Source organism: Simochromis diagramma, unplaced genomic scaffold (assembly GCF_900408965.1).
Source record: "Simochromis diagramma unplaced genomic scaffold, fSimDia1.1 OVJJ01000753.1, whole genome shotgun sequence".
NCBI classification, from domain to species: domain Eukaryota; kingdom Metazoa; phylum Chordata; class Actinopteri; order Cichliformes; family Cichlidae; genus Simochromis; species Simochromis diagramma.
Window position 1 is genome coordinate 14,467,111 of NW_024387523.1, and position 23,967 is coordinate 14,491,077.

Here is a 23,967-nt window from a genome sequence, read left to right on the forward strand (position 1 = left end):
AAAGCTGCGGCCCGGCCCTCGCTGAAGTGGAAACAATGTAGATAGTATTTTCTTTTCGTCACATTGTGATGCGCTCATCCATTCACGTATGGATATTACGTGAGGCAAGTCCAGCTCAGACTGTGCGGGCATCGCATTTCTAACGTAATGTGCGTTATGTAGTAGAAAATAACTAGAGATGGCCGGTGCCGTCCTGCTGACCTTCATTTCGCTATTTTTTAAAGGAAAGCACAGCTGCTTTGCGCCCTACAGGTGTGCACCGCATTTATTCTTCATTTTGTCTTTGCGCGGAAAATACGAGTGAGAGAAAGCAGGGCGTACATTTAACGTCTTCACTCTGAGGCCTGCTGCTAACTGGTGAAAAATTAGTTTTGAAATGTTGAACAACCACTCTGAACTGAACTCACTCGCTGGTCCTGTTTGAACAGTTCCCCCTCCCCTCCTTCGATGTATTTCAGAGGATTGCGTATCTGCAGTGCCTCTTCACGACTTAATTTGTACTCTCAGATCTGATTGGGTGTCAGGCTGTGGCACCTAACCGCTCGGATAATTGCAATAATGCTCCTGGAAATTACACCCCCCCCCCCCCCCCCACACACACACACACAACACCACCACCACCACCTCCACCATGTAGTTTGAGATGATGTACTTATATTTGCGGCCACAAGAGGGCGCCATTAGCCATTCAATTTTGAATTCAACTTGACTGTGCGTGCTTAACTCGGTTTAACTCGCTTCCCTGCCCAATTACCCTGTCTCATAGAGCTTCACCAGCTGCTACAGTAACTGGGAGACAAGGTGTGGCACAGCAAGTCCGAACCCGATCTCTTCATGGGTGACAAACAGTTTCTGATGATCAGCTTTGAAAACAAGACCTCCCTTAAAGCCCTCATTAAAGCCCTCTGATTACTTTTTGCAAATAATATACAACACTGTCATCGTGTCACCCGTCAAACAGATACCAGGGGATGCCTTTGTTCAAACAGTGAATCTTTAATAGCACAAATATACAATACAATCAGCAGACCCCCCCCTCCTCCACTTTACGATCATGTTGCACAGATGACGACTCAGAATAAAGTATTTACAGTTTTATGGCATAGACTTCAAGCAGTGTTGGGTGTGGCTGATGCGTAAGGAAGAGGGGTTGGATATATACGTTGCGGATCATGGAGGCGAAAGGAGGGCAGAGGCGTGGTGTTCGTTTGGTGTAGGACGTAAGTGACGGACGTGTAGAGGTCAGAATGTCAGCGCTGGCGGGACAGCAGTGAGCGAGACGAGAGGGATGGCAGCATCACCACAGTGATGGGTCATATCTGGAGACACGGAGAAAGAGAGAGACAGAGAGGTGTAAAGATCGAGATACAAATACAACGACAGAAAAGTTGCGCCTTTAAACGCATACCTTGACTGTGGAAGCGTGTCTGTGCTTTCCTTCAGCAGCAGCTCTGAGACCAGTGTGTCCAGAATCTCAGGACTGGATCTCTTCCCATACCTGGAGCAGAGCGAGATGGAAAGAAGGAATTAAAAAGGGCGAGCTTAAAAATGAATAACAATAGATATAAATTTCTTTGTCCAATTACGAGCGAACAACTCTAAGTCATATCTCGCTGTGTCCTTGAGTCATATGTCCAGTCATGAGCTGAGAGAAATCTGTGCAGAATCAGACCCAGCAGGCTCAGATAGGAGTTCCATCGCAGGTGGTCACATTTGCCTCAAAAGATAAGCCGTGACGGCGCATTTGTCCCTCTGTGTGGCTTAACGCCTGCAGAGGTATCCAGCCCACTGACAGCTGAAAGCCAAGAACAGCGGGTGACTTGCCACTGCACGGTGACAGTCTGGACTTTCTTTTCTTTTTCTTCCTTCCTTCCTTCCTTTCTTAAAAAAAAAAAATCAGTGGTAAATGGGCAGCAGGCGATATCTGCTCTGTCACAAGAGAGAACGAATAATCTACAAGACCTGCAAGGTTCAGATAACTCCAACAAGTAAAATTCCACCGGACTGCCAGCTTATAGCCTCCTGGCTTTAAATGACATGACAAGCACTGTCAGAAAAAGACAGTTTCCTTACTGATCAGTTTGACCAGTTGGAAGATACCAGAGAAATAGAAGAAAAAAAGACGTGTTATTGCCTTTACCCGTGTAACTTATGGCATTTCAGCCCAGGGTATAACAACGTTTTGAGATAAAATGAAATAGTCCCACTAAAATAGATTTATTAAAAATTATTATATAAAAAATAAAAGAACAGTGGGGGCAGCATTTGAAGAGGAAAGAAATAATGAGTAAACAATAAGTACTCTGTTATGTTCTATTCTATTCTATTGGGAGGTTTAATTAGTCCGCCCACCTCTGTCTTGTAATGAGGTTGATGTAATGTCTCAGGGCTGAGTAGTACTTGGCCAGCTCCTCCGCGGGGGCGTCCTCCCCGGGGTTCTCTGGTTTCACCGGGTATGCCTCCGTCAAGGCGCCCAAGCAGACCAGCGCCCACAGCAGGAACCCCAGAGTCCCCAGCCAGCTTACCAAGTTAGGATGCATCTGGCAGAGTGAAGTACAGAACAGTTAATTAACATCAGTGGACACTTGTTATGCTGTGCTGTAAATTTCTTGGATTTGTCATTTATTCTGGATAAATTTCTTTCTGAAAACAAACAAAGCAAAAAACACGCAATTTTTTTTTTTATTTTTTTTACTGCAAACAAGGTTAGTATTCCAGAAACCAGGACTTTCATGGCATACCCAGTAGATACGCATTAGAAGTGCTACGGAGAGACTTTAAAAAGCTGAAATAATATCATGTCAACCTAATATTTACATACTTACTTTCCCCAAGGGTTAGAGCGAGATCTGCGCGCTGTCCTGTGGCGTCTCTTTTTCTCTTCTGAGCGCTTGGTGCGCGCGGCGGTTTATATGTGTGCGCCAGACGCGCTGCAGAAAAGCGCGTCAGAGCAGCGCTATCTTTGCCTTTCTTCGTGTGAACGTCACCGCTGATGCTGTCATTAGCGCGAGTGTTTTTTTATATTGAGTATTTGAAGCTCTTCCCATTAGTTTAATAGATGCAAAATAACAATGGAAAGTAGAAACAGAGTGCATTAATAAACCTGGTTTCAAATGAGAACAAGCAGTTTTAGGGATGGTTTTTCCAGACTTTAGCCAACCCTGGTGATACGCTGGTATTTTAGAATCCAAACCAATTAAGACAAGTCATGTCTATGAAGGAGCATAACATAATTATTGCTACAGGATAATTAAATTCTAAAAGGTCCACAGCAAGTGCACAGTTACGCATCTAATGGACAATTTTCCTATTGGAAATATGCTTGGATTATCTTGACTTGTTATTAGTGTAACAATATTTTTATTGCACACACACACACACACACACACACACACACACACACACACACACACACACACACACACACACACACGCACGCACATACACAGCTGCATTTAAACACACACTGTCACACAGACAGGCTGATACACACGTCAGCTCCTCTGTGGAGGAAGAAGGTAAACAATTTCACAATCAAGTAGTGATTCTTCTACATAATGAGATCAATAATCCCATTTGAAGTCACAAAAGAGTGGCAGTAATGCAACACTGTGGGTGAACTTCAAATGATTCCTCTATAGAAGGCCTCCTCACGAAAGAAACTCCTGTGACGGCGCCCTCGGCTGATCTGGAATAAAAAGACCTCAAACCGACTCACATGTGCATGAGCGCCATTTGACTGAATCAGTCCACTAATTTCATTTTGCCGTTATTCCCTCAGATGAAATGAGACTGTGACTCTCAACGTGAACAAAAGCCCTAAATGTGAATGTCACGACACGTCAGCCAAAGAAGAGCCCAATCTCCAAGGAACCCACTTAATAAGAAAACCCAAATAGCACTTCAAATGAATCTGTATCACCGAGTGCTTCATTTACCTCCCATTCATAATCCTTTTGTATACCAGCCCGCAGCCGTATAATCTGTCAAAATTAGTATTCTTCAGCAGTGCTGCTTTTTTAAGTTGCTCAGAGGATGCGTTAAGAGGTTTTTGTGTAACACAGGATGCTAAGAGGGGAGATGAGGGATGGGGCACAAGTGAGAGAGTGTGGAGCACAGAGTCATGACCAAATCGTCATGATCGCAGGCAGGAATGAGAACTTTCAGTCCTCCTCAGGGGATGCGTGCGCGCAAAGAGAGCACTTCATCAGGTATAACAGCGTTTTCAAGGAAACAGCTTGCACGTATACGTAGGTGTCTGACTTGTGTGAGTGGAGCAGATGTCTAAAGCACTCCGACAAAGTTGAGAGGTCAAATAGTGTCTGCTTGATTAAAAAGGCGGGGGGTGGGCTTTTAAGTTTTTGACCCGATAATGGCACTAGATAAAACGTTAAAGGAACTAAAACATCTCACCGCTAATGGTGGCACTAAAGGAAAAAGCCAGGGCATCACCTTGATAGAGATTAGTCATCTAGGATCCGTGCATGCCTGTGAAAAAGTTTGCTGATCCATCCAGCAGGTGTTTAGAAAGTGTACAGCTCTGAAGAGAAAACGCAGGCTTCCTGGCGATGCTTACAGATAAAGTCATGGGATCACTCATCCACTGGGAAACATGACTGTGTGATCATGAATTCACTGGACGCAATGTTGTTGAGATCTTTCAGTTTGCACCAAAGTGAATTAGAGCCAATCAGTACATTTCCATACAAAGATGTGGAACATTCAGCATTTGCTCATGTACTATATTGTACTATTAGAGGTCTCTGGGGTCATACCATGTGAGGTACTGCTGTTGTACCCTGGACAGGGTGTAGTTATTTGTATGGTTTTTACAGAGTTTTTACAGAGAGAAGTCTTGGTCTTCAGGTGACATTTTTCTATTTTATTCTCTTATTTCTTAATGAGGTACATGGGCTTCCATTAGTTTAGCTTTTTGATTAATTCAGAACAGGATTGGCATTTTGTAAAGCATTTCTTAGTCTTGTTTGGCCCTTAGAAAGGTACATGTAGTTACCTTTAGGTCCAATCAGGGGGGAATATTCATGTGGATTGTTCCTCTAGGGACAGAAATTGACTTTTAGTGTGGCTTATATTTTTGAGAGCATTAAACAGCAACTCAAAAATGTTCCTATGCAGGCCTAAAATTTGAACCCAAAGAACTTCCTTTGAGGCAGTGGATGAATCCCAAACTAAATATGCCTGTCAGACAGTGGATTAGGAGACATGCACAGACAAATCGGTGTCTTTAGGGATACCTTTGAGCTTTTGAAACAGCACGCATCCTTGCCAGCAAGAGTCAAAGAGCCTTTAGACATATAGAAAGAGAAGCTCGGTAGATAAACTCAGGGAAAATATAACAAGTGGCGAATAGCACACCACTACATGAAGTCCCCCTCTGCTGCTTGATTGAAAGCTGGATGGAAATGCAATGCAGTTTAAGTGAATCAGAGACATTAATTGTGAGAAAACTCTGCAGTGCAATTCACACTGGAGAGGTTTGATGGGTGTAAAAGGGCGTTATTGTAAATCACTGTCACTGTCAAAAGTATTTATTAATACACAGGTGAAAATAGTCCCCAACAAATGCACTTAGTCCTGCTTGATTTTTTCTTCTAGATAAAAAAAAAGGCCTATGTCTTTAATTCATTATTTAAAGACTAATGAACATATTTTTTTAACAGTAAGAACAATATATAACACCACCAGCCTCATCATTTTACATCTAAGGTGAGACAGGGGATCAAAAATAATCAGCTAACAAGTATGCAAATAGGAGACATTTTGCCAGTGACATCTTTGCTTATTTGCGGCTTCTTTCTTACTGCACATACAGAGGATTAGTCTGTGCTTGGGGTTATAACAGTCTCATCCAGTGTTCTGTTCATTAAATATTTACATCATGATCTATAATTAAAAAAGCTCTGACAACCAGGTCAGATATTGGAGGAAATCTGGTGAATTTCTGTACATCACAAAAGAGGAAAAGGAAGAGGACGAGGGCACCGTTCTTCAAACTCAGGGGGAGAAAAATGGTTAAGTGACAGGGCTAAGAGAGTTCAGGGGAAATGTGATCATTCATTTATGTTAGCATCAGCACTAATAATATCAGTGCTATTAGAAAGATGGCTACCAATCAGCCTAATACAGTCCCAGTTATGCTGGCTAATTAGACAAATTAAAAAAATACGTGCAATTAAGTTAACAATGATGTATTAATGCAGCACCTTTAAGGTAACCGCTGCAGAAAATAATTTAATGAAGAGCTGGCATTATCAGAAATCGGCTCTGTGGAGACCGACTCCTTCAGAGAGCAAGCTGTTTAAATGCAAATTTGTTTTCTCCTCCTCTCATCAGCCTCCTGGTTTGTACAATAAGTTCTCTCCCGGGATTTGTAGAGATGAAAAGGCTCGCAATTTTCGGCTGCTCTGAATGACACTTTTCAAATTTACAGTGTGTACGAGCGCACGAGGAAACAGTGACAAGCAGGCTATGTGCGTCGTCTCTGTCAGGCAGTTGCATGCAAACAGGCCAAATCCCATTGCAGCTTTGTGCTTTCTTTGGCTATAACGGCATTTTTACATACAACTCTGACATCTAAATTGCTGCTTTTGACTACACTATTGTGCAATGGTGACTTGTGGTAAGCAAGCACTACTATTACTTAGATAGGGCACGGCAGCTCCCGGTTTAGCTGCAAACTGAAGGTGATTTGAGCGCCATTGCAGAGGATTGTGGTTTGTCATCGATTAAATAAACCAAGGCACTGGATTAGCGACTTTAACAAAGTCTGATTGTTGCTTGTATAGCTCTGCTTCATCATAATAACAATTGACTTACATTAGGTGACATTTAAGTTAATAATAGTTTTACAGAAAGATTTCTGCTGAACAAACTTCATAGAAGCATATCCCCAATGGTTCTTCTTTGTCTTGGCTTTGACATTAACTGACAGTCTTTGTAGGCAATTATGCAACATCTCAAAGAAACCTAAGCTTCTCCTCTACTTTCAGATCACAGAAAATACAATACTGACAACCCTCATAGAGGAAACATTCATTTCTTCTTCTGTTTATTCATTTCTTCTTCTCCTTATTAAACACCCACTGCTTTAAGAGTCAAACTGCTTTCACTAATTTTAATTTACCTGTCTTAACCTTGTCTGTCAGAGCTCCTTGCTGTCTCCTCTGATCTGTGTGAGTATGCGTCTGTATCTGTATGGGTGTTTGCAAGTGTGTCTCATCTGCTTCTGGGGTGAAAGCAGCACCAGTGTCATGTCAAGAGAAGCATCATATAAGGTCTTTTGAGAGACAGATGAACAGAAGGTCACGCTAGCAAGCTGTGACAGGTTGGTTCGGCTCAGGTGTGCAGGTGGGAGTCCTGAGCTTATATATTAGGAAACCTGATGAAACCTGTAACACGTCAAAGGGCCCTAAACTTTAGTTTAATAAATGTTACGACCTGTGTAAGACCACGGCAGTCTGTGTGCGTCACTGTTATGTCTGCTGTCACATTGAATTGAATTTATCTGAGTCATTTTGGCGAGGTTTTAATTTTTTTTTGAGTGGCAGAGTGACAAAAAATAACCTTAAACAACAATTAAAATTGATTCTTTTAATTCTTTTAAAACGTATGTATTTAAACACAAGACACACAATCAAATGAATGACGTCACAATTTCCAAATCATAACTATTTAACATATTAGTATGTCTACTGAATACATTGACAGTACTTTTCCATCCATTTATTATACTGTAGCTGTAAATATATGTTAAAACATTTTACCAACTTATTAGATACTATATAGAAGACGCCTGGTAATAGTGTGTAAACAATGCATTAGTAGGCATTTGAAAGCATCAAGAGAATGTGCTGCATTCATGACGTTCACATTCACTGTGAATCAGCCACTGACTATGCCCCGATGCTTATTTTGTACATTAAAAGCATCTGCAGATTTAATGTTATTATTAGGGTAGCATAATGCATGGTTAGGCTACTGTGAATACAGATGTTCACACTAAAACAGTGGGAATTTTTTACAACAAGTGCAATATTATAATTAAAACTGCTTATAAAGATGTTTGAGTTTAAGTGCTGTTTCTTGCATAATTTATTCATACTTAGGATTAATGATACAAAATAGTACTGCACTTTAAGAGGCTTAAAATTGGGCAAAGTCTTGAGACAAGGGAGATATTATTCTCATCTAGGCTAAATGTTTTGACCTCTTATAATGGCAAACGTGTAATGTGCTTTAAAATGAACCCCTGCGGGAAACATGCTTGTTTCCTTTGTTGCTTCTTAAATAGGAAGATCCCACAGCTGTCTATTAAATGTTAATCCATGTAAAGCTAGGCTGGTTAGCTTAGCTTAGTCTCTGTTCAAAGGCAGCAAATCCACTAAAGCTCACTAATTAACCCATTATATCTCATTTATTTAATTAAAGAGTGTTTTACTGTACATGCAGAGGTTGAGCTGAGCACAAACACACAAGCACAGGCCCACAGAGAGGGCCACTGCACTTGTTGCTAGCCAGTGTACAGCTAATGTTTAACATAGTTGTTACATTGGCTGTTTAAGATGATTACAAATGGCCAAAAAGGGTGGATTCACACCAATAACAAGGTCAAGAAACATTTTACAAGAGAAAATACAATCACTAGTAATTCATCAGCGTGTCAGATAGGTGTTTCCCAGTTTTCGTAGTTTTTATGCTAAGCTAATTAGCTGATGCAAGGCAACCCTATACTTAACTGAGAGATCTGAGGATAAATGGGACATTTCCCAAAATTGAAATGTATTCTCTGCGTACTAGCTTTAAAATTAAGACTAGATTCAATCATCTGACACAGATTTTAGATTTGTGATCGTTAATTGCATGCTAATATGTGCTGTCTTTAATGTTTTTATTTTTTTTATATTTCCTTGTTGTTTTGTGTTTTCTTATTGTACTATGAAATTTCATGCTGTAATTTTATGTACTGTTGTAAATATGTATTTGGTTTTTGGACCAAATTGTTGTACATTACCCTGATGGTTTATTAAATTTATTATTGTTTTTGTCTGACCTGCCAGGGAGTACAGACGAAAAGTAGGTTTTTGGCTTTTCTGGCATATTTACTTTACACTGTCCCTTTAAAATAAATAAATTCATATATCAGCATCAGTTAAGTTGTCAAAATCTGCTGCTAGGCTTTTAACATGCAGCAAAAGGAGTAACTACATTACATCAGTCCGTGCAGCCCTTTATTAGTTAACTGTTAGTTTTAGAATTGATTTCAAGATTTTACTGCTGTGCTACAGGTTCAGACTCCAGCCTATATCTGTGAGATGCTGACATGAACCTGCACTGGTCCCAACTAAAAGTCTTGGAGCATTTGAAGTTCAGGCCCCACAGATGTGGAATATTCTGGAGGCAGATCTCAGGTGGGCAAAATCTGTAACCTCTTTCAAATCTGAACTTTAAAAATGCATATTTGTTGCTTTTATTATTATTCGGCACTTTGTAACTTTTATTTACTTTTATTAAGTGCTATATAAACACAAACAGTGTAAAGTCAATGGATTTTCTTTTTGTGTGTGTATAATTTACCTGACTTTAAAAGAAAAAAAGAGCTACAGTTTTGTGGAAACTCTCACTCAAGAGAAAGGACAAGAGTGAGTCTACAGCAAACCTTAAGCTGTGTCCTGCCTTGACAGCTATAATTTTAGATATTTTATATTTTGGGCCTCCTGTTACTTTACATTGTTACTGAAAAACAAATTGTGGAAACCCTACTGTCCTTTATCATTGACTTATAGCTTTCATGGTATCCTAGCGTTTATAAGTGCGCTAGGTTGAATCAATAACAGCAACACTAGTAACACTAATTCGTCTCTATCACTGGCTACGTTGTGTATTTGTTTAAACTCATATGAACTCCATCAGTGTTCATATATTCATGAATGAGTGTGTGTAGCTGCTTGTGTTTAAACACGTGCTAGCCAAACAATCATTAGCTATACAATACTTTGTCTCTGTTATCACGAAAAAGCAAAATCCATTTCTCTCACCTCACTCGCCACCCCCCTCCCGAGTCTGTCGACACAGGAGGAGATCGAAGCACACCATCTATGAAGTCAATTTCCCACTGTTTCTACCACAAAAGAGAGGAAACACACACATCTATGCCTTAGATTCATGAAATTCTGATTTTTTTTCATTCCTCTTACACATTACTCTGTTTTCTTCAAGTAAGAACAGAAAAAAGCTCTTCAGATTCTTTTGGTAATCAGGAGAGGATTCATGGAAAAAGACTGGCCTGCCACACTGAAAGTCTTGGGTTGAAGATGTTAGAAAATAATTTGGTAATCAGATTATTAATGAATAACTAAAATGGTAAACTAGGGAACTATAGATCTCACTAGATATCCATAAACATAATATCATACTAATAATACTGTATGTTTGTGTAGTAATAGGTCTACATTAAATTGGACTCTCACATTATGGGACATTCCAACCATTAGATTTGGTGAGAGTAAATTGTCACATGCTAGATAAGGAGGACCATTGTGTTAATCATTTACTCATGAATTATATATTATTTATTATATAAATATATTGAATATGTAATTGAAGACTGTAAATCTTGTTTGTGCATTGTGGATGTAAAAGTGGAACAAGTGAAAATCATTTTCATGCTCTGTATTGGAAGTGAACTGCACCGTACCTTTTAAATAAATAAACAAACTGAAATTGAAATACTTGTGTTATGATTTAGCATTTTCCTCTTCAGTTTTGGGCAGCACAATGGTGTGGTGGTTAGCCTCAAAGCCAGAAGGCCAGTATAGTTACAAAACCATAAACTGTGTGTGAAAGGTAGGAGTAGCCCCTGGTCTGTAACATGAAGCCACTTTGAAAACACTTTAAACCTGCATTTTTACTAATGGCCAGCAGGGGGCAACTCTTCCGTTACAAAAATCCTGGTTATGTGGAAGTCTATGAGAAAATCACCTTACTGCTCATTTGATTTGTGTTCAGTAAGTATCTCGTAATGAGTTTATAGTTCCAATCACTAAAAATCTAAATCACTAAAAGTTTAAAATCTTCCACAACATGATGTGATATTCATTGAGTAAATGTAAAGTAAAACAGGTAATAAAGCAGGTAATTCGTGCCAGCATGCTAATTACTAGTATGATTGCCAAGATGCTAATGTATAGGTGTGCCCTTACATCCTGCAGTTTCTCAGCCAGATCTTGACAGTATTTGTTGCTTTTATTACCTCTGGTCACCTCTGCTTTTTCTGAAAGTCAACACAGGAAGAGCCAAGACGCAACCATGGATATACACATGCATTCATTCAATTTGTTGTTTATGTCACAAAACCATGATTTTAGCTAATAAATAGCAGTACACACAAACATATAGGCTGTCTTCTTCAACTGATTATGGCAGATGGCTGGCCTTCCTAAGCCTGGTTCTGCCAGAGATTTTTTTCCTGCTAAAGTTAAATAAGAAATATCCATTGCAATAATTTGAAAACATGCCACATTAATTTGCCCAAATATTTTGCACAGTACTGTTTTACACCCTCTGTAAAGTGGTTTTAATAGACGCTCTCTGAGTTCTTAGCATTATTTTGGGAATTCTCTTCAAAATTGTATCCCTAGATTCTAACTTAGCATGTAAGTGGGGTTTTTTTTTAATGATTTGTCAGAACCTATCTGTTGTGTTTCTCTGTGCCTCTGCATGAATATTTTTTACCCCTCTGTCTGTGGGGAAATTGCAGGAAGAGTTTTTTACCTCCAGTTAATTCAGTCTTTGTTTACGATAACTGTCACACGGGTAATTAAGTGTCTTCTTGCGCAGTAATTGCCAATTTAATCTTCCGTTCTTGTCTCTTGATTTGTTGCGTCGAATCTGTCAGTCAAGCAGGGCGTGGTTTCCATGGGGATGAGTCAAGTGTAGTAGTCATTCCCCTCAACAGGTTTCTGAACTAAATTACCTGTGGCCTCCTTAACGGGGTTGCTATGGAAAGGCAATTACACTAAATAGTAATCGTGCCAGACTAATTCGTCAGGCCTTTACCTCTTAAATTAATAGGTTTTTCACCTCTTGCTCTGCCTCACCCCATCCCACTCTGCGATAAGCAAGCACTATAAATAGGTTAAGTTTTTCTAAGAATGCTTGATTCTCTTCTAAGTAGCAAAGGAGAAACACGATTAATATTTTGAAGTGTGTAAACAGCTGTGATTGGTTGCATGCATGCTTTATTTAGCCTGATACCATGGGCATTGTTTACTCTGAATCTGAAGTTTCAGCTTTGAGATTTCAGATTCCTCTTGGTTCCTTTTTAAACACTCGCCCGCTGAGACCCAGGTGCATCCATGTCGTCCTTCGAGCACAGACCAACGTTCTTTCCCCCACGACCACCTGCTCAGCTCACTAACTCGCACAAACACATGCCAAGTTCCCTCAGGTAATGCCAACATTACAACACAGGTGACTTGAAATTCACTGGGCACCGCCAATGTGGATGCTGATCCAGTTTGACTTGCGATCATCAGAGTAGGAACATCTGTGTGGGAGTAAATCCTCATTGGAGCCTCATTAATTGTGTTTCTAGGTTGAAGACGTTTGAAAGTGGGCTGTCAGTGAAGAATACATGACCCGCTTCTATCGTCATTCACTGGATGGATTAAATCAACTCTCATCATTCCTGATCTACCGTGAGGAATGGGATTAATCAATCGGAGACAGTACATCTATCTGCAAATTAAAAACTGCGCTCATCAGTGAGCACGTAGCGCCGTGGTTCTGCTGTTATTTTAGTGATGTGTTGAGTGGGTGGCTTCTTCGCAACAAGAAAACGTCAGTCATAAATGGCTCACATGCGTAAACTGACCAGTTTTATAACTAAATGTTAGAGTGACTATTCATTGCCATAAGATTTTTAGGAATTAAACTTTAAGGACCACTAGTTCATAGAAAATATATTTCTGGAAGTGGAAAACATTCAATATAACTTCCAATCTTCCCAGAACTGAACATCCCAGGAAATTCACCCCAAGGTCCAACCATGCAACGTTCAGAAAAATTGTAAAAGAAAATCCAAGTGCTCGAGCTCAGACTCTACAGCTCTCAATTAGATGCTAACATTTGTGACAATAATCTTTGGCCTTTGTGTCACTTTGGAGAAAACCAAACACACCTACTGTCAGCACGGTGGTGGAGGGATGATGACTTTGGCTTGTTTTGCAGCCACGGGACCTTGGCAGCTTGTTATCCCTGAGTTGACCATGAACTCCTCTGTATACTAAAAAGGCCATAGCTAAAGAAAATGGACAATGATCCCAAGTACAGCTGCAAATCTACAACAGAATGAATGGGGGGAAAAAATCAAGATCCTGCAGTAGTCCAGTAAAAAGTTCAGGTCTGAACCTGAGTGAAATGCTATGGACCTTGAAAGAGCTATGTATATACAAATGCCCATAAACCTCCTTAAGCTGAAGCAACATTCTAAGGCACAATGTAAGAGAGCAATCAAGACACACAGAAAACAATGACCTTAAATTCTTCAAACAAAGAAGAACCACCCATGAGAAAACTTTCTTTTTCACATGACTATAAATTGGCTGTAGATGTGAATGTGAGCAAGAATGGTCGTAACCCTCAACTTGTTGGCCCTGTGATAGATCAGCGACCTGTCCAGGGTGCATCCTTCCTTTCCTCTTATGACAGCTGGCATAGGTTATAGGCCCCCATGACCCTGAATAGGATAACTGGAAGAAGATAGATGGGTGGAAAAGTTTAGGAAAAAAGATAGCTGGTGAACAGGTTCCAAATCTTAGAAAAATGTTATGATGGTGATTGAGTAAAACTCAAAATGATAGCTGAGCAGGTTTTAATTTAGTCTTGTATTTTTCATCTTTGGTTTGCTGTTACAAATGTCTTCAGTCTCTCACTCGTGTAGATGATGAGTGGCTCTTGAGAAAGCTGCCAGGGCTGCTTGATTATGGAAAAAACAAAACAAAACTTAATAGCACTTATTTTGCCCACTGCTGAGATCACAGTTGTTTAATACAATTACACACAGACTTTAGGAAAATTGTAGTCTTATATACTTTAAAAAGGTTGACCTTTGGATTAATTTGAGTTTAAATAACTTTAATAATAATTCAACTGAAGATGACTAACTAAATAATTTAGTCATTCAGGGCGATCGTGGCTCAAGAGTTCGTCTTGTAATCGGAAGGTTGCTGTCTCGGTCATTGTGTCCTTGGGCAAGGCACTTCACCTACCGTCTACTGGTGATGGCCAGAGGGGCTGATATGGCAGCCTCGCTTCTGTCAGTCTGCCCCAGGGCAGCTGTGGCTACAACTGTAGCTTGCCTCCACCAGTGTGAGAGTGAATGAATAGTGGAATTGTAAAGCGCTTTGAGGGTCTCGAAAAGCGCTACATCATATCTTAATTTTTACCATCATAGTCACCCTTGTGAGTTTCAGCAGAGATGCCAAATAAAGAGGACCGTGGTTTATGCATCATGGCAGCACAAACAGCATTATAAAACAGACAACATCTACTTGATAAAGCATTGTTTCGTCTTCTTAAAAGTTCACAAAAACAGTGTGTCAAAATCTGGATCATCGTAATAATGTTGCCAGTGGTTCCCCCACTCAGCTCTTTGACTGAACCGATATACTGTATTGTCAGTAATTGTTCAGTTGCATGGTGGGATTTAGTCACAGCTTTTGCTGACAGCTGATTATATCACTTTGTCACGACACTGACAAAGACATACTTTTCAGTGAAAGCTGAAATGATTTCACTTTGAACCAAGCTGCTTGTTCTTCAACTCTGAAAAAAGCGTACAGTTGCAGTCCAAAGACATTTTTTTTAACCTTGCTTCTGCACACATGGTAGATTTTAAATCAAACAATCAACATGTGATTGAAGTGCAGATTTCCGAAGTTTCAGATTTTTAATTCAGGGGGTTTAACAAAAGTAGCGCATCAACTGATTGTGAATTACAGCCACAGTATATGCAGAGAAATGAGGGTGTGACTGTATGCAGATAGTATGCAGAGTGCAGGCTGCAAACATAGCCTGTGGATTCATTAATCTAAATATAGCAGTAAGCGGTTTACACATTCACCTAATAAGCGGGAAATCTCTGGTTCGATCCCAAGGGGAGACACAAATCCCTTTGGGGTTACATCAGGAAGGCCAACCTACGGTAAAAAATCTGCCGAATCAAACATGCGAGCTACCCCTGTGGCGACCTCTTGTGAATAAGACTGCAGCTTAAAGTAGCTTTCTACAGGACTATACTGTGTGCACAGATGCAGCCAAATACTGCAAAACTGGAACACCATGTCAAAGTGCAAATGGATAATGACCCAAAGAATACTGCAAGAGCAACCGAAGAGTTTCACAATGCACAGAAATGGGATATTCTTCAATGACTAAGCCAGTCATCCAATCTGAGCCCAACAGAGTGTGTTTTATAGTTTCTGAAGACCAAACTCAAAGCACATACACCCAAAAGCAGCAACAGAAGGTCGCTGAGCATCTCATGCAGGAAAAAGAGCATTTGATGATCTCCATGGGTTCTAGACTTCAGGCAGTTACTGACTGCGCAGGATTTTCACAGAAGTATTAAAAATAACCTATTTCAAATTGTGCTGGCTTTGTTAGGGTCCCTGGGTCGTTGACCCAGTGTTTTGTGTTTTTGGTTCTTTGATTTCGTTATTTCATTATATTCTAGCTTTGCTTTATGGGTTTTAGGATTATTCTTAGTTTAGGTTCTCTGGGTGGGGTTTGGTTAGAGTTTTAGTGTTCTGGTTTTCTGTCGGTGTTCCATAGTTGCTGTCTCCCCTGTCTGCAGTATCCCCACGTCCAGTCAGTGTCTGTGTCTGCCCTGGTCCCACGTCTCTGTTCCCTTTGTTATAGTGCTTGCCTGTGAGTCTGTGTTATGTTTCCTGTTTTACTTTGAAAGTCCATGTCTCATGTTAATGTGTCTGGTTTTGCTTCCCCTTGTCTCGTTAGGCCTGATTTGCCCCAGCTGTGTCTCCCTCCTGTTGCCCATTCCCTGATTGCTCCCTCTATGTATTTAACCCCTGTGTTTCAGTTTGTTAGTGTCATGATCTACGCTTATCTACCCTTATCTTGCTGTCTGCTCTGTCTGCTCTGTCTGCTCTGTCTGCTCTGTCTGCTCTGTCTGCTCTGTCTGCTCTGTCTGCTCTGTCTGCTCTGTCTGCTCTGTCTGCTCTGTCTGCTCTGTCTGCTCTGTCTGCTCTGTCTGCTCTGTCTGCTCTGTCTGCTCTGTCTGCTCTGTCTGCTCTGTCTGCATTTTGTAGTCTCAGTTTTGTTACACTTTTGAGTTCAGCATTAAAGCTGTGCTGAACGTTTGTCTCCGGAGTCTGCACTTTGGGTCCTTTTCCTGCCTGCATACAGTTGTTTCATAACAGGTTTATCCAATTGCGCCTCTGTAAATGGGGGATAGTGTATAAAAATGGCTGTAATTCTTACAATGCTTACTCACTGCCTCCAATCCACATACAATCCGCATATCGCCACACCCCCATTTAGTTATACAGCTGTAATTCTTAATCAGTCAATGCAGGACTTTTGTTAAACCCTTGAATTAAAGCTTTTTTCTTTTATCTAAAATCTCCCAAAAATGACAACAATTTCAGCATTGTCCAAATATGTATGTATTGAGTATTTCATATTCATTATCCTATGGATACACACAAACCGATGTTGTATTTTATTGTTTGTTGGTCCCTCTCTTACAGAGAGCAAACCTTGATGCTTTAGCTGATGTTTGGTTGGTCTTTAATGCCGAGCAGCTCTGCTGAGGGCTTTCTTGATCTAAAAAAAAATACAGCAGAGATTATGGAAATCATGTATGGAAGGAGGTGTCATTGCAAAATATATGCAAAATTATGGAGTAATCAGTCCACTGCATAAAGTTTGAATGTTTTTACACACTGTACTATAATCAAAAGAAAGACATATATTTTTGTGTCCACACAGCTGTACTCCAAATCGAGATGATAACCATACACAGTCTTTACTCTACACTTTTCACTTTTCATGAACAAATCGCAGCACTGCAGGTTTCTTCATTTCAACACTGACACTCCACTGCACTTTGCTGCCCTCCTATGTGCTTTAATGGAACTAACAGTACATACAGTTGAATGCATCCAAAAACACCCTAGCAAAGGCTGGATCACCAAATCCCTCACTCTATAATTCAAAGAGCCTGAGATAAAAAAAAAAAGGGCTTTAATGGTCTTAGTGCTTATAGGGTGTTGGTGTTAAACCATACATGTGTAAAAACGGATCTCTACTTTTGCTTCCCTTGGAAGAAAGACAAAAAGGTTATATGCAGTTATAGTCTTACCTGAGCCACTGATTTCCAAAGCTAGGTAACCATCAATCAAGGAACTGAACCCTGTCAGCCCACCCATGGCAGCATAAGGGACATCCCTGCCCACAGGCTGACCCCGTGCCTGCCTCTCCAGTTTTGTCTCAACCTGCCAAGAAGATAGAGCAAACACAATAAAGTTTTATTTGAAATTATGCAGAGTAATAGAAATCTAGATCTAGCATCTGCTTCTTTAACAAGAAGAAAACATGTTTGATGTTTGAGTTGTCTTACCAGAGTCTGGTGTTCAGAGCTGGGCTGGCCACACCCACAGGTGTAGGGACTCTGGAATCCAGAACAGGATCTGCCTGATAAAAAAGTCAGCAGAACAAGAGTCCACATAGGTGCTGGAGTTCACACTGAGTGGAGTAAACCTGTAATACAGTTTTAAAATGTAGTGATTTCAGACTCACAAGACTTGCACAAGTGGCCTGCTGCTTCACTGTGATGTTGAGGTAAGTGTTTACACCTGCAGCGCACAGGGTTTGGTCCAAGCCGAGGGACATACTCGTAGGCAGGGCAGCAGCATCCCTTGACTCTGCATGGTAAGGCCAGGGGTCGCTCAGAGGGAACCACTTCCCAGTCTGTTTTATGTTGCTTGTACCTGGATTACATTTCATTACTGAGCATGTGCAAGAGAGAAGGATGTCTGAGTGTGTGAGTTATAAAGGAATGTGTTACCTATGTGCACAGAAGCACTGTGTTTCTGGACCAATCAGCTTACAGTCAGTACTCCCAGGCACTCCATAGCTCACATATAACCGGTTTTTAAGTCGCTGAGAAAACATCTTCTTCCTGTATTCCTCATATTGCTCTGGAGTGAAGAGCTTTTCTCCATCATCATCACCCACAATTCTTCAGAAGACGAACCACCAATAGGAACAATATTACATACAGTTAAATCTATTTATATTCCTTGCTTTCCTATAATACGAGCTTATCTAATTGTAATAGCATGGTCGCTATGTTAACTTTGGCAAAAGCTGTCACGTGACGGTGACTGAAAAACCAAAACCATCAGTCAAAAGACACTCGCCAAACAAACCTTCTGTATTCCCAGTAGTCATCAACTGCTTTTAAAGCGGATTGATCGAGATCTATTTTCTCCATGTTGTTAGAGGGTTTAGCTTGTAGCTGTGGCTCGCTCCTTGCACAGTAGGTACTCTTTGTGTTTACAACCAGTTTTAAAATTGCCATGGAGATGGTTTTAGACTTCCCTCTAACGGGCGCGGGGTGAACTACACACACGCGCACACAAAGCAATGACGGATTTGTGGCTTGCTATCGTCGTGAACGTTACAATATGCCGTATGATTTTTTTTTACGGAATAAACTCATTGTTACTTAAAGGTTTCCCCTTAAATAATACTCGTAGATAAACGAAAATAATTCAATAAAATATTTGGTTAGAGGTGATACACCACGATAAGTAGGGTATGAATACATTTCCCATAATTCAATAGCACTGACGCATGCACGAGACGTCCAGTGGAACCATGACATTCAGCGCAGTTGCATGCTTGGAATTTAGCTGCCGACTTTTGCATACAGAGACCCCGTCGGTTTTTCGAGGCTGTGTCGGAAGGCGGCGGAATGACTTTGAGCCGGAAAAGACATCTTCACTCGAAGTTCGGTAGCTAACTTTTCGTTAACGGAAACAAAGGGAGGGTGCCGTTCACAACACAGCAACAACAGCCCTGGGTTGCCAAACAACAAGCATCATTCAGTGTCAGCCACCGGTAGCCGCTGGAGCTCACAGTCGCCTCGTCACTGCCTATCTGCAGCCTGCAAATTTCCGCTTCAGTTCAAGTTAGTTTCCCAGATAACACGGTGGGTTGAAATGTGTGTTTTTTGAAAGGTTTTGGGACACGAAAAAGGTTTACCTTCCCTTTTCGCTGTTGACTGTATGGTTTCAGTGCTGGCGAGCAGAAATGTCGAGCTAACGTGAAATATCGACAGAGTTGGAAACCGCTTCAGTGACTGTTAAGTAGTTAAAAACAAATGTCCCGAAATGCCTATCAGAAACGGAGTACACGTGTGGTTTGGATTCGTTTTCAGTGCTGGGTTGGATAATCTACTTTAAACATGTTTATTTTATCTTCTGCTAGGTGATAAACAGGTTCAGTAAGTTCTGTATTTTGTTTTTTTTTGTAAAACCCAAGCACTATTGACAGTTCGGTATTGCGCACCTGTCGCCTAATTGAACCATTCGCTGACCCTGCCAGTTGTTTGCCTGTGCAGATGACATGCGACAGCTGTTGTGGTCAATATTTAACTTCTGGGATAGATGTGAATGGCTGATAAGGAGTCCAATAAGACATGCGCCCGATTAGGCACGCTGTGTTAAACAGTCCTCTAACCAGGTGGAAGATTGTTTGTCTGAAACGTTTGTGTTTCCATGAAATTATGGTCAGGTCATGACAAGAGTCTCACTTCCTGACTTACTTATACCGTTACTTTAAGAATTTCTTCCTAGTTGAGTTTGTATTTGCTGATGACTGGTTTTGCCCAGGTCACAGAAAGGACATGTTTGCGTGTATGAGAAGCATCACTTAACAGATTGTGTTACTCATCTTTTCATAATTTATCTGCTCAATCACCATCTCCTCTCCAGCCTCACAAAAAGAAGTGACACTCCCTCACCCAAGAGATTTTTCAGAAAATGAACCTGGTGACAAAGTTGTGAAAGCTGAGAAATTGTTGTCTAATGTGCTTTGACTGTGCACAGTGCGCTTGCAGATTATTTGTCACTATTGTGCCCATTGTGGGATTGGGGTATGAATGCCCTCTGTCTGTTTCTCTCTCCCCTATTTGGAGCTGCAAAGTAGGTACGGTGAAATCTAAACTAGTAATCAGGTTTCTGGGCTAAGAGGGCTGAAAGAGATTTGTAGCTTAGTGTTTGTAACCAAAAGCAGTAAAATGGGGAAAATGTCACTAGTAACGACCAAGTATTTCAGGAAGCCTTGCTATTAATGATAAGATAGATGTGATAATTCATATGAGGTTGTGCTTTCATTAACTCATCCAGAAATACTCATTCTGTGTTTAAAAACATTGTGAGCCCTTACAAATTAGTTTAGAGGATGAACAAAAATGAGACTGCAATGGGTTTAAGCTTTTTTTCTTTTAGTCATGACACTGCAGCACTGCAAAAAAAAAAAAAATCCATCTCATCCATTTTCTTCTGCTCATCCTTATTAGGGTCGTGGGGGGCTGGAGGCTATTCCAGCTACCATAGGGCATGAAATGGTGTACACCCTGGGGAGGTCGCCAGTCTGAAGCAAGGCTAACACACACACAGAGAGAGAGAGAGAGAGAATCAGTCACACTCACATTAACACCTGTGTATAATTTAGAATCACAAGTTAACCTTATCTCACTAACTGCATGTCTTTGGATTGTGGGAGGGAGTTTTGCTGCAGTGTTTAAAGTAATTGTTTTGTCAGATTTTTCATTGCATCCCTAATGTAAGCATGTTTTTCCCTCTATATTAATGTTATTATTTCTGTCTGTTGTCTTCTTTTTCTTGTTCTTTTTTTGTTTGTTTTGTTTGTTTGTTTTTAAAGCATTTTCAGCCATGTCTGCTGATCCCCTGCCTAAAAACCCAGTCTGCATTGGTGATTTGGTCTCACACATCTTGCAACCCAAGCACCTTTCCAAACACCCCTGAGTGCCGATGTCTGTGGCTACACTTCTTGGCTTCTGCTGTTACTCCAGACTTCTTCATATCCCCTCACGATGAGCAGGATGTGCAGCAGACTTTGACAGCTTTGACCTCTGTTTGACTAAGGACAGCAGGATTTGTTTCCTGCAGGAACTGCTACGTTGTCAAGCTGATTGTTTAAAAATTCAAAGAACTCAAGGCCTTCAGCCTCAGACCAGGCATTCATAGCCACCTTTCCCCTTCACCACAGTACCATGCTGGCTGCACTATTGCGTAGGAACATGTCTCAGAAGCTGAGTATGCTACTCCTGGCATTTGGCCTGGCATGGGGACTTATGCTGCTGAGGTACACTGTGCAGCAGCCTCGCCATCAGAGCAGTGCAGAGTTGCGTGAGAAGATACTGGAGCTAAGCCGGCGATATGTCAAAGTGCTGACAGAAGAGAACCAGAATGCACCAGGTGGGCCACAAGGAACCTCCATGGCAGGATATGGTAAGAATTTTAGAAAAATTCAGAAGTGGTGCAATATTACCATACTTTTTAAATGGAAAGTATGATGATATTGCACCATATTTTACTAATACCTACATGACAATTGTGTCTCATAGTTGCAAGAAAAGCAGCCTCAAGGACTGTTTTTTTTTTTTTTTTTTCTTCCCCCTTCTGTCTTTTTCTCTGTACTTTACTCAAACAGCTGACCTGAAGAGGACTATAGCTGTGTTACTGGATGACATTCTGACACGGCTTGTAAAACTGGAGGGGAAAATTGAACTGGTGGTCAATTCCTCCTCTACAAACAGCTCCCACACAGCAGGGGGCCTGCTTGCATCTGCTCCTGTAGCCCTGCAGAAACCTGTGAAGCAGCAGGAGAAACCTGGAAGTCACCCAGGGACATATCGCCTTCATCCACACATACCTAATAGGGCCCGACCACATTAAGAAGGCCAAATATTATATCTTTTTTTTTTTTTTCTTTTCTTTTCTTTTTTTTTTTTTTGTTAAATAAGCACACCAAGTTTTACATCTTTCATTGCTAATGAAGCAACATCAGATAAATAAAGAGCTGCAGGGATTCTTATGGATGCCCAGAAGCTTAAGTTATGGAATGTGTCTCAGAAATATTCATCCAACTCAGAAGAAAGAGGACCTCTTTAGTCTCTCAATGCTGATATTTATTTCATTTTTTTGTACCAATACTTCCAGCACATCTTTTTCTTGTTTTGTATTTCCATTGCTGAAACTATTATGCCTATTTTTTTTCAAATGTAAGGTGACTGTTTAAGTATATGCCAAAAGCAGATGCTTGAAACTGTTCCTGAATTCTAAATGCTTAATCATAAAACCAGCTTAAAATGCTCCCATCGCCAACAAGTTACAGTACTACTTCAACATATCAAAATGCTGTACATGTATGATAGCTTAGAATACAGTTTTAGTCTTTTGCTGCCACGATTGCTAAGAACTAAAGAACTTGAAGATTCTTCCTTTAGCTTACAGCTAATGAGGTTTTAAGGCAAAATTAACTAGGTAGTTTTCTTGTAACAAAAAATCCAAAGAATATTATTTGCACTCCATGTGAAGGCAATATAAATGTGTATGTGCTGTTGCTGTGAGACGTATGGAGAATATCATGGGATGATGCCTATTTGCCGCTGTAAATGCGTGCGAGTGTGTGTGCTTGCTCTGTCTCACTTCAAATCCAGTAGCTCAAAGAGACTGAATGTATATGCAGTGAGTTTTTAGCCCACTAATGCTGTTAGGATAACTGACTCACTGCTTACACATATTCATGGTGCACTGTGATTATAGAAATCTTTTAAAATTAAATCATCTGCATTGGACCTGTGCTCTTAGCATAGTTAACACTGGTTTGTCCACCAAGAAAGAAAAACTTGTTGGTCGTTATACTGGATTTGCAACATTTTTATCAACATTTCTTCCTTTTTTTTGGTGGGAGGGGGATTATACAAAACACAGCATGAGTGGCAGAATAAAAGTGAGGAAAAATAAGGCAGTTAAAGCAGCTTTGTTTCAGCTTAACAGTATGTGGCGATCACAGGACTAAATAATCTAGTAGTGGCGCGACCTTAATTTGCTACATGATGCAATGAAGTAAAAATGATAAGGTGGTGACCTGATGGGAGATGGCTTTACTCATACAACCCTATTTTCCAAAAAACAAAAAAACCCAAACTGTAAAATAACTGATTTAAAAAAAAAACACATTTTAAGCAGTAGCAGCATGCTTCCCAGAAAGCCTAGTCCAACACTAAAAGAAAAATGCAGTTTAGTCCAGTACTAGGTATAATGCATGTCTGGGAATCTTTATTTAAATACAACAAAAAGAGCACTACTATTTGTTCATGTTTTTATTGAGAAGTAGAATAAAAACTTCACCATCTTCCAATGTGTATGAAGAAGGAAAGAAGACACAACTCCAGGAGCATAATGTAGAAAACAACTTTGTTGCTAACCCGTGGACTTTATTTTATGACCTCAAGCTAAAGTGTCACACTGCAGGAATAAAGTTGCTTAATATTTAACTGCAGCTGGACGTTTGTCTTTTTTGTAACTTGTATTTGGTGGAGCTTTTTTTTTTTTTCTTTTTTAGGAAATGGGGTTGTAAAGTGTGATTTAGACTTCTGCGGAAAATCTGCTATAACTGACTTTGCAACCGGGAACTCCTAATCCCTACACCGCAACCTTTGTCGCCATTCAAGTCGTTGACCTGTAGTTACGTTTGTCGTGAGGAGTACGTCAGGTTCCAGCGTAAGGTTAAAATGGGGTTCCGATTATGGTGTACATCTGACGCGGAAGTGTAATTCACCTGCAAATTAACATCATGATTTAAAAAAAAGATCACTAGTAAGTTTGTGTC

General features: G+C 40.5%; 3 protein-coding genes across 6 annotated transcripts; 1 reads left to right on the plus strand and 2 right to left on the minus strand.

The window, feature by feature from the left end:
• Positions 1–981: 981 nt before the first annotated feature.
• npy (neuropeptide Y) lies at positions 982–2,934 on the minus strand. Its single transcript, XM_040019914.1, has 4 exons — positions 2,826–2,934; positions 2,353–2,540; positions 1,409–1,498; positions 982–1,319 (listed from the first exon to the last, which is right to left on the minus strand). The coding sequence occupies exons 2-4, from the start codon at positions 2,538–2,540 to the stop codon at positions 1,298–1,300; spliced, it is 300 nt and encodes a 99-aa protein (XP_039875848.1). The 5' UTR covers positions 2,826–2,934; the 3' UTR covers positions 982–1,297.
• A 13,393-nt stretch (positions 2,935–16,327) lies between these two features.
• On the minus strand, positions 16,328–18,771 carry fam221a (family with sequence similarity 221 member A). The gene is made up of 6 exons (XM_040020445.1): positions 18,471–18,771; positions 18,107–18,280; positions 17,839–18,029; positions 17,660–17,733; positions 17,402–17,534; positions 16,328–16,863 (listed from the first exon to the last, which is right to left on the minus strand). The coding sequence occupies exons 1-6, from the start codon at positions 18,620–18,622 to the stop codon at positions 16,760–16,762; spliced, it is 828 nt and encodes a 275-aa protein (XP_039876379.1). The 5' UTR covers positions 18,623–18,771; the 3' UTR covers positions 16,328–16,759.
• On the plus strand, positions 17,797–23,935 carry ccdc126 (coiled-coil domain containing 126). 4 transcript variants are annotated; one of them, XM_040020450.1, is made up of 3 exons: positions 17,797–17,880; positions 20,992–21,581; positions 21,784–23,935. In XM_040020450.1, the coding sequence occupies exons 2-3, from the start codon at positions 21,344–21,346 to the stop codon at positions 22,026–22,028; spliced, it is 483 nt and encodes a 160-aa protein (XP_039876384.1). In that variant the 5' UTR covers positions 17,797–17,880; positions 20,992–21,343; the 3' UTR covers positions 22,029–23,935. The 4 variants fall into 4 exon arrangements, with proteins under 4 accessions (XP_039876384.1, XP_039876380.1, XP_039876382.1 ...); XM_040020446.1 differs by lacking the exon at positions 17,797–17,880 and adding an exon at positions 18,922–19,255 and having other exon boundaries at positions 21,784–23,632; XM_040020448.1 differs by lacking the exon at positions 17,797–17,880 and adding an exon at positions 18,922–19,234 and having other exon boundaries at positions 21,784–23,632.
• The last annotated feature ends 32 nt before the right edge of the window (positions 23,936–23,967 follow it).

Bases quoted from the DNA above. Each gene is read 5' to 3' on its own strand.
- npy (XM_040019914.1), bottom strand. From the start codon at position 2,540: ATGCATCCTAACTTGGTAAGCTGGCTGGGGACTCTGGGGTTCCTGCTG. The intron at 1,499-2,352 runs GTGGGCGGACTA...GCTCTGCTCCAG, and splicing joins AACCTCATTACAAGACAGAG to GTATGGGAAGAGATCCAGTC. The intron at 1,320-1,408 runs GTATGCGTTTAA...CCGTGTCTCCAG, and splicing joins GACACGCTTCCACAGTCAAG to ATATGACCCATCACTGTGGT.
- ccdc126 (XM_040020450.1), top strand. From the start codon at position 21,344: ATGCTGGCTGCACTATTGCGTAGGAACATGTCTCAGAAGCTGAGTATG. The intron at 21,582-21,783 runs GTAAGAATTTTA...TTACTCAAACAG, and splicing joins AACCTCCATGGCAGGATATG to CTGACCTGAAGAGGACTATA.
- fam221a (XM_040020445.1), bottom strand. From the start codon at position 18,622: ATGGCAATTTTAAAACTGGTTGTAAACACAAAGAGTACCTACTGTGCA. The intron at 17,734-17,838 runs GTGAGTCTGAAA...CTTTTTTATCAG, and splicing joins AGGCCACTTGTGCAAGTCTT to GCAGATCCTGTTCTGGATTC. The intron at 17,535-17,659 runs GTAAGACAACTC...TCTTCTTGGCAG, and splicing joins GCTCTGAACACCAGACTCTG to GTTGAGACAAAACTGGAGAG.